The sequence below is a fragment of the Musa acuminata genome, chromosome BXJ2-1 (assembly GCF_036884655.1).
Source record: "Musa acuminata AAA Group cultivar baxijiao chromosome BXJ2-1, Cavendish_Baxijiao_AAA, whole genome shotgun sequence".
Classification (NCBI taxonomy): domain Eukaryota; kingdom Viridiplantae; phylum Streptophyta; class Magnoliopsida; order Zingiberales; family Musaceae; genus Musa; species Musa acuminata.
Genome location: NC_088338.1, coordinates 4,817,256 through 4,830,423, shown reverse-complemented (window position 1 = coordinate 4,830,423; position 13,168 = coordinate 4,817,256). Strand labels below are relative to the sequence as shown.

Here is a 13,168-nt window from a genome sequence, read left to right as displayed (position 1 = left end):
CAGCTTAGATCTTAGGCTGCATCAGTTGGCTGAGCAGATAAATATCACGACACAGTTGGCAAACTTCTGCTCTATGATGTCTCAGAGATTGAGCTTTTTTAAAGTTAATGCTTAATTAAAATGGCAGCCTTTTATGAGGAGAGTGTCTGTACACATGCCTGCCTAGATGTATCATATCTACTGACTAGTACCCAAGAACTAAGGATGCTTTGCTGTTTCCCTTGAAGAAACCTAGAAAGGTTGTGGGCCTAATAAATAAAAAATTCAAAAATTGATAGAATATCTTGGTTTCAAAATGGTTCAGCGGTTCAACTCAACTTATTATGCGTATGACTAGAGAAATTTGGTTCATTATACTTTGGGTAGGCTAATGTATCAGGTATGGGGAAAACAAAAAAGAATAGTATTGCAAATCTTGACCTTTTTCATGTTATAGCATGTTCCAGAGTTAACAAAAGGTAAAATTAGCAATACTTTTGAATGCCTTTACTTATATCTCTTAGGTGCCTATTTATTGTATTAAGTTTTGTAACTTCTACTTGTATTTTGTTTTACCAGAGGCTTTTGGTGAAACATTGATCGGGGAAATAACTAATACCAAAGATGTAGCTTTCAAAGCTTAAGCTTTTAAAATTTTGTGCAAAATAAAAATTGTTGTTTCTTTGCACTAAGATTTTCTTTTGGATGATTTCCCTAAAAAAAGCTCCTAGTATTGCCTTTTTCTTGTAGAAGGCTCCATATTGGACAAAGGTGATCTCAATCGCCCTTATGTCATTTTCTTCATTTTCCTCTCTTTCTAGATACATTCAACTGATATAATATTGGTTCAATTGAATGAAATTAAAAAGAGAGGGAAATGAGGAAAAAGACAAAAGAGTGGCTGAGGGTATGTTTGTCCAGCTGCAAAGATGGGGTTTCTCTATTGGAAAAATCTAATATGCTCTGCGGGAAAGGCAACAATAAGGGGTTAAAAGGAAATCATCTTTTTCTTTTTACTTTCAGGATTTTCATAATAAGGGTAGTTCTTGAGGAAAAATAGAAATAAAGTTTTTAAGTGAGTCTGGTACACTACTGTTGTACTTATCTTTCAAGTGTTTGAAATGCAAATTTGAAGTTTAAAAAAAGTCCATTAATGTATATGATAATATGTGTTACACAAAAAGTTTACAGTTTCTTCTTTCATAATTGAGCATCTTGTATGGGGTCACCAACAAATAATTTGATTGTGCAGATGAGTTTGAGTTTACAAGTAAGAGAATTAGTCTATGCTGAGATCTTCTCTATGAAGTCTTACAAAACAACTTTTTAAAACTGATGCTCGGTTGTCTGGTTGTCTGTGGTGACTATTAGCCTAATATGACAGCTTGAAATACTAAAACAGGATATTCCAATGATCATTGCTTATCAGTGTCCGATTTGGACTTGACTTTGAAGATTATAACAATCATAAGAAGGCTCCCTGGAGTACTGGAGCAGAGCTTTCACCTTCTTTGAGAAAAATGAAACTTTCAAATGACCAGGTTTTAAAGTTTACTGTCCTCTTTGGATCTATGTTTAATGAGGTTTCCGGTTTTCTGACTTCATACTGTTGGTCTGGTTAATTTGCATGGTGGCATTGCTTGGATTGGCAAAGGCATGTTATCTTATGGGTTTGCTTTAGACATGTTATTTTGTAATTGGAGTCATGCCAGTATCATGTTGATACAGTTGAATCCACTAATGCTCATAATTTGATCTGTTTCCAAGTATATCATCATGTTATCTTAGTCTGCAACTTTTCTGGAACTTGATGGTGATCTTTAATCGCATGAACCAACACATGAAATCGGTTTGAGCTCCGTGTACCCCAGAGTAATTGATCTTGCCAGCTCTTCCGAGCTGGTGAAGCAGATCGCGTGGATCAGCATCGAACCTGGCTTGGACGTCGAAGTGACAATTGCAGAACCACAAGTTTATCTTGATCTGTTAATCCAAGCATCGCATGTCATTATACAATCTTCTAAATGGCCTATTTTACATTCAGATTTTTCTTGATTTCTACGGGTAAGTGAACTGGCTGTTTAGAGTGTTTTTCTTTTTTCCAGAATGATATCTTATTCCTCTTCAATTCACAGCGTTTGGCTTAATCTCTGAATCTTATGAGGATCTTTATTTTCTTGACAGACTTACCTCATGCCTTGATTCGCCAAGCAACTGTTTGTGACAATACTCAAAAGAAGCTAGCACAAAAGAAATCGTGTGATTGGTTATCCGATGACATTTACAAATAGCAATGCTCCTTTCTCATGTCATCCTCTTCCAAGACGCCGGACCAGTTGGCCCGCCATGTTTCGTCGCCTTCTGCTCCTAAAAGGCAGCGAGAGTACCGAAGGGGCAAACCCGATCGCCAAATTTCCCGCTGCTTAAGCATCGTTAGGACTGCAACGTGGCCTACGGCGACGCGCGTTCGTACTGGGAGTCGGCATGTGCTGCGGGATCCATATCCATCGCTACTCTTCTCGCGGATGATCGCCCATCAGAAAGACTATTTGATGCGAGGGGGGCCGGTCCCGAAGAAATATCCCGCTGTGCAATCGATGGCACGCGGTGGGGGTCATAATTTACCTCTCTGCTGGTCCACCACGAGAGAGCCGAGGAGGCCCACCACCTGTTCGACGATTTGATTGTTGAACACGCACGGCCCCGCGGTAAAAAACCAGGAAGGTATGTATTATTACGCCATATCCATTCGTTGATATCCGCATAGTTAATTGTTGATGGAAGACCTTTTTACATTGTAGTCAAGTAAGCCGAATGGATTAAGGTTAACATTATGGTTTTTTTTTTATTGTCATCGTAGTACAGAAACAGATAAAGATGAAATGGAAGCAGAAAAGAGAAGGTGAGGGTTTCCCATGAGGCATGGAGGATTGAGTGCTTGTACAAGCAATGGCTTGAAATGTGTGTAAGGGAGGCAAGTGGGGCCTGCACTGGCAGCTAGGTATAAAGGTTCCAACCTGTCATCCATTATTTACGACCATGGCCATTCAATGGCGCGCTTTCCCCCCTTTCTCTACCACTTCTCTTCTTCTTCCTCCTTATAACCAGGCAATAGAAGAGTAGTGTCTGAGAAGGAACCCCACTTCCTTCCTTTCCACACACTCCTCTCTCGTGGCCTTCTTTAGGTATAATCTCTTCTGCTACAATGTCCGTGTCGAGCTCCTGCTTGTTGCTCCTCGCGCTCGCGGCTTTGGCGGTCGCTTCGCCACTCGCTGTTGTGGCGTGGCGGCCATGGCCGCACCACTTCGTTAGCAGAAGCGCCGTCAATGCCACCGCCGCCATGAACACTGGCGGTGGCAGCGGTGGGAGTGTAGACACCGGGGGCCTCGGGGTGTCGAAGAAGTACGAGGGGTCGTCGGAGTTCGTGAAGCTTCGGTACCACATGGGCCCCGTGCTCACGGCCAACGTCACCATCCATCCCATCTGGTACGGTGCTTGGGCGCCGGCTCAGAAGCACATCCTCCGTGCCTTTCTCCGCTCCATCTCCGCCGCGTCCGCCCCTCACCCTTCCGTCGCCGCCTGGTGGCGCACCGTCCGCCTCTACACCGACCAGACCGGCGCCAATGTCTCCGCCACCGTGCTCCTCGGCGCGGAGCGGTCCGACCGCCACTACTCCCGCGGCCGCGCCCTCACCCGCCTCTCCATCCAGTCCGTCATCCGCGACGCCGTGACCGCCCCCCGCCGCCCCATCCCTGTCAATCCCCGCGGTGGCCTCTACCTCGTCCTCACCTCGTCCGACGTCGCCGTCCAGGACTTCTGCGTGCAGGCCTGTGGCTTCCACTACTTCACTTTCCCGGCCATCGTCGGCTACACCCTCCCCTACGCCTGGGTGGGCAACTCCGCCACCCAGTGCCCTGGCATCTGCGCCTACCCCTTCGCCGTGCCGCCCTTCGCTGTCGGCCTCCGCTCCGCGGAGCGCCCGCCCAACGGCGACGTCGGCGTCGACGGTATGGTCAGCGTGGTGGCGCACGAGCTGGCGGAGATGGCCTCCAACCCGCTCGTCAACGCGTGGTACGCCGGGGAGGACCCCTGCTTCCCCACCGAGATCGCCGATCTCTGCGAGGGCATCTATGGAACCGGCGGTGGCGGAGCCTACACCGGCCAGCTGCTGATCGACTCTCATACCGGCGCCGCCTTCAACATGCACGGGGTGGGCGGCAGCAAGTTCCTGGTGCAGTGGATTTGGCACCCCTACTTGAGCTACTGCAGCGGACCCAACGCACTCGATCACCAGTAACCTTCCTACCACTGTTACCAGCAGGAAGTCGAAAGAAGATGAAGCCTGCCTCATGCGCTACCTAAATAAGAAAGTGGAGGAAGACGACTGAGGAGATGGTGTAGGAGTAGGGCTTTGTGTACAGAGAGGGAGGTGGACGAAGGAGGGAGACAGAAGCTGCTTGCTCATGCTTTCGCTGCTAGTGTGTGTTGTGTTCATAGTGTCTTGGGCTTCTCACTCATTGCATCGCTTTCCTCTTCCATCTCGCTTTCCCCCATACTTATGCTTCTGCTAGGAATGCATTTGGCGTGCATTCTTAGAGCAGCAATGGAAGAGCCGCTGATGTTTAAAGCTGCGTCATTCCGAGCCTCCGACCTTGTCCAAGGCGTCAGCTTACCATGTCGAGCAGTGGGTTAATGGCCATGGCATCCCCATAAGCGAGAAAGGCAGTGAGGAGGATGATAATACGAAGGGGGAATACGAAACCTTAGACGTCCTTTGATCCGTAGAAAACAGCGGCATCTGAATTCGAACAAGCCAAGCGGAGGAAAACGACGACCGTCCGTGACACCACTCCTTCACTTTGTCATGGGACTTTGGTCGAGCGTCCATGGCCTAAGTTTAGCTTTCGAGAGGCGTTAAACTTGAACGTAAGAACTCATCTGTTTCTATCAATGGTCCTGCCTTTACCTTCCCAAACCCAAAACGCCTAAAAATAGGTTCCACGCATGACGCATTTGCTTTCCACTGCTTTGGAACGCTCATGCTCGTGTACCACACTAAGTCATCTGACTAGCTTTCGTATTGGAGGCCCCAAAGTGACGTCAAACGAAATGAGAGGAGAGAAGCAATGCACCAACGCACTGTGTTAATGTATACTTAAGCTTCTTAGGATTTATGATAATCTAATAAAAAAATCTCTCTCGTAATATTAAAATAGTTTTTTTTTTCGATTTTTAATAAATATTTCTGCAATGAGCAATCTAAAATTACTCTGAACCGCGTGAAAGCCCTGTTTGTTCTGCTTTCAAAGGCAGTTTGAAGCAGCTTTCTATTTAATTAGCAGCTCTTCTGCTGTACTGGATTGCTATTGCGGCTAAAAGAAGTTATCAAAAACTTTGTTCCTTTTATTTAATATTTTTATGCAGTGTGTAATAACTCCGTTTAGTTCAATCGACATGTGATCTGTTGGGTATAATACTAACGATTTGGATTTAAATATTTTAGATTAATGGTTCAAATTTAATAAAATTAAATTTAATTGGGTAAGTCCAGAATTGGATTAAACATCTACCCAATTAAGTTAGTCAAAAATTAAAGTTGATCAAAATAAAAAATTAATTAAATTTTAATTTTTTTCTAAATTCGATCAAAAACTTGATTGATCAAATCTAAATCTAATCAAGCACTCAAAATACAGTTATGTTCAAGTCGGATCAAAATATTTTAACTAAAATAAATTTAATTAATTAATTTTATAATTGAGAATATAAGTTTAAAATCTTTAATATCTAAAGGGTAAAATTATAATTTTTCACAAGATATATAATGTAAATATTTGATTTCTAAAAGGTATAATTATCAAAAAGATATAATTGAAATTAAAAAGATTTATAAAGGTAAAACTATAATTTTAAAATGAAACCCTAATTCTCTCGCGGTTGTTGCCACCTATGCGTCACCCGTGGTGGCGCGAATATTCTCGTTTGGTTAATTGACACCTCACCGTTGCCATGCCCACGCGTGAGTATGCACATGTGCCACCCAGTGACCCCCTAAGGTCACCACAGCGCATGGTTGTGCCCATGCTTTCGCCCAAGCAACCACTATTCTTCAACGTCCAATTGACGCTGGTCGCGATCGGCAAATGCCACCACAGTGGCATTGCTGCAACTACCATAGCCACCTACGACCAAGGCAAGTCGACCATTGCAAGGTTGTTGCACACATGTAGTTGTGCATACAATCGTCATAGGCTATCGCATCCCATGACACTTTTACTGTATATGCAATCATTACCTACAATTGGGCTGGTGACCACACGATATCGTTGCCCTCAATAATAATGTCACCAACAACAAGCTGTCGATATTGGTCCATTGATTAAACACGCGGAACCTCGCATCGCCCGTAAGTAAGTGATAAGACAAACTAGATAAAAAAAGCATATTGACAACAAAGACGGCTTGTTTAAGTATCATAAATAAAAAATAAATAACACTTTTTAATAAACGAAAGGTGCTAATAAATAGGTTCATATATAAAATAGATTTAAAATATTTTTATGATATAAAGTATTTGATTTCAAAAAATAACTTCGATAGCAATTATAAGTATAAAAATCATGATTATGCTTCTATTATACAAAAAAAACTTTAATATCAGAAACTAAAATCAAATAGTGATAGATCAAATTTATGAAGTGTACCTTTCGATACTATTCAGAAATCCTTTATTTGATTTGCAGATGCTATAAGTGATGAATTATGGACTAAGGGATATCGGGAATAGATCTGCAATCTCAATAACTTTACGTAACAAAGGGGAGATGAGAAAAGATTTGTAATATCTCAAAAATATCATATCACGTATCTATGTTAAGTCTCTAAGAAGTCATGTCTATCTATAAATAAGAAGGTCTATGATAAGTAATCTATTCTTCCTTTCTTGTTCACGGACTATTTCATTCTTCTATTATTTTTTTATTTCTTTTTTATTGTTAGCATTTGTATTGTTATTATCCTTTACATTTGTACATATATATGAAAAATCTTGAACATATTATTAGATATTTTAGCCAAATTTTTTTTTTCAAATAGTAAATGTTGAGGAGAGGCTTTTGTCTTTGGACTTTTGCTAGTAATACTCTGATGTTTACTGGTTAAGATAACTGAAATTTTAAAAAATAATTAAAATTTAGTTTTGATCATTTTTAAATGATGGGCCTTAGTCCAATGGAAATGCTAGGTTGTTCTTTTCGATCTAGAAATCAGAGTTCAAATCATGAAAATATTTTTTTATATAAAAAAATTAGATATTTAAAGATAAAACTATGTATTGACTCTCTTTAGATCCCGCATATATAGGACCACTTAATGAGCAACATCCCGCATATATAGGACCACTTGATGAGCAACATGATGCTCGTGAGCAAACTTTCTGCTCAAAAGAAACATAGCATTGTCAGAATAATCATCGCATATCTTGCAAATATATGTCAGATGAGGTCCAAATATAATACCTCAAGATTGATGGCCTCACACAGCTATGGACAAAGACAGTTGCAAGCAATAGTATCTTGGATGGCTTCCCCAGTAAAGTGCAGCAGTAACTAGATACAACACCACCTCTCCAAGATGTTCTCCAGAGCAGACAACATACGAGGAGCACCTGAACATGAAGAGGCTTGGATTTAGTGTGAGCTTATGCTGATTTCAGCACTATTGTGTCGATGGCTAATGCTTGTTAGTCCTTCGATAATGGTGATCACATTCAAGGAGTAGCCACATTTTCCTTGGCAAGAGGAGCCATCTCCTCGCGTTGATTCCTGGTTCACTACCAGCAACTCCCAGGCTCAGAAACAATTGCTCCCACTTCTTAGCTGGTCCCTGGGACAAGCAAGCAACAAGTGGACCACACAAGTATAAAGAAGCGTGAGATGTTTGCAGCATATGCATGGGCTGTTAATATTTTCCTAGCACGAATAAGCTAACATGTAGAGAACCCGAGGAGAGAGGATCAATCTTTTGTTGCTCACCTTCCAGGAGAGATCTTGGTCCATCCAGTTCCGAATCATCTTTGCGAAAGCAGGTGTTTGATAGACCTCGAGCACCCTCTTCGTCATTTTCACAACTTTTTGTATGTCATCCTTATCGACGACATCACACTGAAAGAAGCGGAATTTCATGCTCCGTAGAATCATGTTGGCGCATTGATATGATGATTCACACAGGAAGCATGTCCTCACGTCGACATTGAAAGGACGCATATGGAAACCAGAGATGCCTTCTTTGACAGTGTCAACAAGTCCGCCAGTGGTGGCACACATGGGAGGCTGCAGAAAATTTTCACAATGGTCAAGATTTTCTCGCATGTCTTTGTTCAAAGAGATAAATATAGAATGAGATAACAGAATGCCTAACTAAAGCTGCAAAATGATATGAAACATTTCCACTCTAAAACCACACTGGAAACTAATCAAGCAGATGGAATTCCATTCGAGAACTGCCACAAAAGGAATGACAAGCTGCCATGATCCCATGAGCCAGAGGAACATTGAACTTTAGATGTGCTCTAACTTTGTCTGGAAACATATTCTCAAGCAATGCAAGCTGTTGCTCCAATTTCTTCTTGCCGGTACCCTGTAGGTGCACTCATCAGTGTCCTGCACTAAACAGAAGCACGGGACAAACCATGGGGTTCATCACTTGCAAGAACTATAACTTGGAACATTTTCATCAATGAATTCTGGAATTGCTGCAGCTAGAATGTCTGAGCCTTTCTGCTCTTCTAGTCGTCCGATGAAGGCTATAACAGGGATGTTTCGGTCGACAAGCAGCTTAACCTCAACTTGCAAAGCTTCCTTGTTGAAAGGTTTTGCATCCATTACCTAAAACTTTCTTTATAATTCAATTGTAGAGTCAAAAGTAAGGTCAAAATCGGCTGGCAATGCTTACTGTTGTTGCATCATAATTTGCAGATATATATCTGTCTGTCGATGGATTCCACTCATTTGTGTCCATCCCATTTACTATTCCAGTGATGCCTGTCAGCAGGATGTTGTCAACTCAACACCCTTTTCTTCCCCTGAGACAAGCTATTGGGCGTAATATGGGCTTACAGTCACAAACCTGTCTGATTCTAGGATTCCAGCTTTCATCCTAATTTTCCTTCCTTTCACAGGTTTGTCATATCTGCAAATTCAATTTATTATGTGATTTTGTCTGTGACGAGAAATTCATTTACAACAATTTCAGATTAATAACTAAAAAATATATAATTGAAAAGCATACCCATCAATAAAATCAAAGGAAGATTTAAATTGGTCAAGTAAAACGATTGCTCAATGAATCAGTTACCTATATATCAGTAGAAATTCCCAAAAACTAAGAATAAAATCGGGTAACATGGGAAACACACCTTCGCATTCTTGTAAATGCTGTGTGATTGGTACATGGTTTCTAAGTAGCATGGCAGTAAAGCAGTGTGCCAATTATTGGCAACAAGCACAACATCCTCCCCTGGATAAAAGAAATCATTGACAATAACAAAAATCATTGGTAGAATTGATCAGTTCAACAGAATATTATGAACAAAGATCATTCATATACCACATGGTCCAGAGAAGTGTTAACTGTTGTTGAGATGTAGAACTCTTGGAGCTTGCAGAGCTGCCTGAAAAAGTCATCCGCATCTTTGTGAAAACTACAACAGAGAGAAACTTAAAGTTTACAAGCTTCAAGGAAACCTCCTGATGCTGGTAATTGTTTGATCACAAAATGCACAAGTCCCTCACCTGGCACAGAAGGCTGAATCTTATCTGGTTGTCTTCATAATCAGTTCCTGCGAGAGGACCATATATCTTTCCTCCAGTTTTTCCCCAAACCTAAGGCGTGCAGATTTATGGTAAGCTTTATGTGGACAAAACAAATTAACATTATCGGTACTCTTAGAAAATTATTTTCCAAGGTAGATATAAGAAAAACCTTCTCAAGAAACATAGGGTGATCAAGAAAAACCCGATCAACCCCATTTTTGTGGCAGTGGAAGAAGTGAACAGTTTCGATGCTGTCCCCGACTTTTAACTGCATTCAGGAATAGAGATCAAGCAGTTTGGCTCAAAAGATTGGAAACGCTTGTGGCATCAACTAAATAGCGTACCTCAACCATGATGCTCGTATCCCACGCATCTCTGTATTGATCATACCGTGGTGTGACAGTCATGACCCTGTGTCCATTAGCCTACAGGAGGATCAGCCCCAAATAATCGAGTCAAAATAGGTTCCTGCTAAGAGAATTGTTGATCACACAAAAAAATCAATGAGTTGCATGAGGCAACCGTGCAGCATTGAGCAACAGTATAAGGAATACCGCCATGGCCGGTGGCAATCCTCCAAGAACATCACCGAGACCCCAGTTTTGCTCCATGGAGCCACCTCAGCACCAACGAACACCAAGTTCATTCTACTTCGACACACAACAACAGCCCAGGGCTTACGAGTCGAACGCCGGGAACCCCTTGTAGTTATCTCAGAAGATGCCTTCGAGTTCAGCTGCATTTGAAGTGAATCCACCACGTTCCTCGATCTCAGCCCTTCATGACCGGCGGCACGGCTACTCAAGTAGGGAATCCTGAAGCTCTGGAACTTCACCGGCTCGGAATCAAAAGCTCCGTTGTAGGCGGAGCGTGAGCGATTCGAGACGAAGTGCGATGCCGTCACAGCAGCCATTGGGGAATACGTCGCTGCAACCGAATCGAAGATATTTGCATTTTTTTGGTGAATTCTCAGTGTTCTTTGTACCAAATTTCGTTCAAATCATATGTTGAATTGATTCCCATGATCTCGAGTTTAAAGATCGATCAGAATAACTCGAGAATAGAGAATCCGACTAGTAAAAGAATGATCCAAAGTGGATCAATAATTTCTAGTGCAAGAATCCAAGAAACTCAAACCTAAACTCGGTCCCCAGACATTGTAGAAGCAGAAACTCCACGGTATCAAAGAGATCGCGACAAAACAAGGAGATAATGCTACCGATTTCGCTAGCAGATGTTAGAACAATATGAAAGCCAACAGAAATTACCGCTCTCTCTTCGATGAGAGAGAGAGAGAGAGAAACTGGTTTCTCTCCCTCTCTTTCTGCGAGCAGCGAGGGTTGAGCTTGACATGGGAAGCAGCGGAACCTCGTACCCTGAAGGAGAGGAGACGAAGCGCCGCGACGCGTGGCGATGTGACATGGTAAGGGCGTGCGTGCAGGGGTGAAGCAAGAACATAAAGCGGAATATGCGAGGGCGTGCGTCGCACGGGTGAGCCGTAGATCCCGCCACGTCAGCAGACTGTTCCATCTTTTTTTTTGGCGACCGATTACCGAAATTGCCCCCGTTGCGGTAGTTAGCGGGTTGACTCGATATGGGATCTTGGGTCCAACCCGACAAGCTTTTGGAGTATCTGAATTTGAATCCAATAAGAGTTTACTAGTATCATATAGTCTTATAATTATTACAATAAGTTCTCAATTAAAGGGCATTTTGAAGTACTTTAAAATTTTGACACTATTGTAAAACTCATTTGTAATCATGATTAACACAGGAAAGCATGAACACATCGAAGGTCTAAATATATTATCTTGAGTAGCAAACATGCGTTTTGAAGAGGCCATCTAAATGTGCATCAAACGTAAACCAAGCTGCACCAAAAATATACCACGGTCGCATATTAATAAGATCCACATCCATAATCGATACGTTGTAGGGATGCAGAACAGCGATTCGTAATGAAGGCTGCTCCATAGATGGTGCCTTCATATGATGATAAACAAATTTGAGCCCTTTGACACAAGGAAAGTAGATATGATGAACCTTTCAAGAGCCAGGGACACTTTTGTACTTGGGAATTGGATCTCATGATAACCGCTAAAACACTGGGACCATGTATAAAATGTACATATACATATGTAGCATATACACAAAAGATCAGAACAAAAATTTATGTGCAAGAGTGCATCTGCTTGTCCACATCAACTGCTAATGATATGTAATATGGGAACAATAATTTATAACAGAATTGCATTTTAAATTAGGTGATTGCATACAATTCAATTGTGCAAAATGATATATATACATGCATTCATAGTTAGACCATGGCCGTATATGCATAATTACAACTGACCTTCCTAATTCTTCATTTAGTTGTCATATCTGAGACTGAATGATGATAAAAACTAAAAGGTTTTATAAGTTGATGACATGGTATCATTTAATACAGTTAAAGAGTAATTCATGTTATCATTTAGGTATTCTAAACCATGAATACAACAAATTACTGTGATGATAAATTGTCTAACAATTTACTGTGATGGAGAATTGAAATCGAAGAATCATGAAAGATCAAAGAATTCAACAAGAAAATTTTGTGATCAAAGAATTAAGTTGGAGCACTTTGCTGCTGATAATGATAGGAAGGGTGACTATCTCAACGCTGAGTGGTTACAGTAGAATGGAAACACCAATGACAAAGATTTAAGTCTATATGCATATCATATATTGGACTAATAGCACACAGTTAAATTACTACTGTTTGTGCATGGCAGCAACCTTCAAGACCTTAATACTAATTGAACAATGTCACGAAGACTGAAGAAAGTGGCACCAAAACTCATTGCCAATGGTGAATGGAAAAGCGTAACCTTAATTTTGTTTTTTCGTATACAGTTGCAACCAGAGAAGGGCAATCATCAATCTACAACAAAAGGCAGAGTTTTACAGAAAGTCTAAAAAGAGAATGAAAGGCTACAAAGAGGCAGAACCATCAAGAACAAAGACAGCAACAATAACCATGATCTCATGCTATATACCAATGATTCCACTAATAACAGATGGTTAAATTTATACAAGGCTCTAATACTTGTAGGCGCAAATCCATTGATATTATAATCGAACAATACATCAAACGTTGAAAGGATGGCACCCTAAACACCATAATGGCTAGTCACTAATGGTGAATGAAAAAGCATAACATTATCTTTGGTTTTTTCATACATCCTTGCAAAACAAAACCAATTGTCATCAATGGGCACCAACCATCACAGTTTTTATCTAGACTCATTATCAATTCAAGAATGAATTGGGACAAAATATAAGAAGAAATATTGGCTCTGTAAGCATCAACAAGAGTAGCAGTCTTGTGTGCACCA

General features: G+C 41.3%; 1 protein-coding gene and 1 pseudogene across 2 annotated transcripts; one reads left to right on the top strand and one right to left on the bottom strand.

Moving 5' to 3' along the window:
- The first annotated feature begins 1,151 nt into the window (after positions 1 to 1,151).
- On the top strand, positions 1,152 to 4,478 carry LOC108951342 (protein EXORDIUM-like 3). Of its 2 annotated transcripts, none has more exons than XM_065092527.1 (3): positions 1,152 to 2,043; positions 2,164 to 2,703; positions 2,845 to 4,478. In XM_065092527.1, the coding sequence occupies exon 3, from the start codon at positions 3,185 to 3,187 to the stop codon at positions 4,274 to 4,276; it is 1,092 nt and encodes a 363-aa protein (XP_064948599.1). In that variant the 5' UTR covers positions 1,152 to 2,043; positions 2,164 to 2,703; positions 2,845 to 3,184; the 3' UTR covers positions 4,277 to 4,478. The 2 variants fall into 2 exon arrangements, with proteins under 2 accessions (XP_064948599.1, XP_064948600.1); XM_065092528.1 differs by having other exon boundaries at positions 2,840 to 4,478.
- A 2,979-nt stretch (positions 4,479 to 7,457) lies between these two features.
- LOC135598031 (granule-bound starch synthase 1, chloroplastic/amyloplastic-like) lies at positions 7,458 to 11,429 on the bottom strand (annotated as a pseudogene).
- Between the last annotated feature and the right edge of the window lie 1,739 nt (positions 11,430 to 13,168).

Bases quoted from the DNA above. Each gene is read 5' to 3' on its own strand.
- LOC108951342 (XM_065092527.1), top strand. From the start codon at position 3,185: ATGTCCGTGTCGAGCTCCTGCTTGTTGCTCCTCGCGCTCGCGGCTTTG.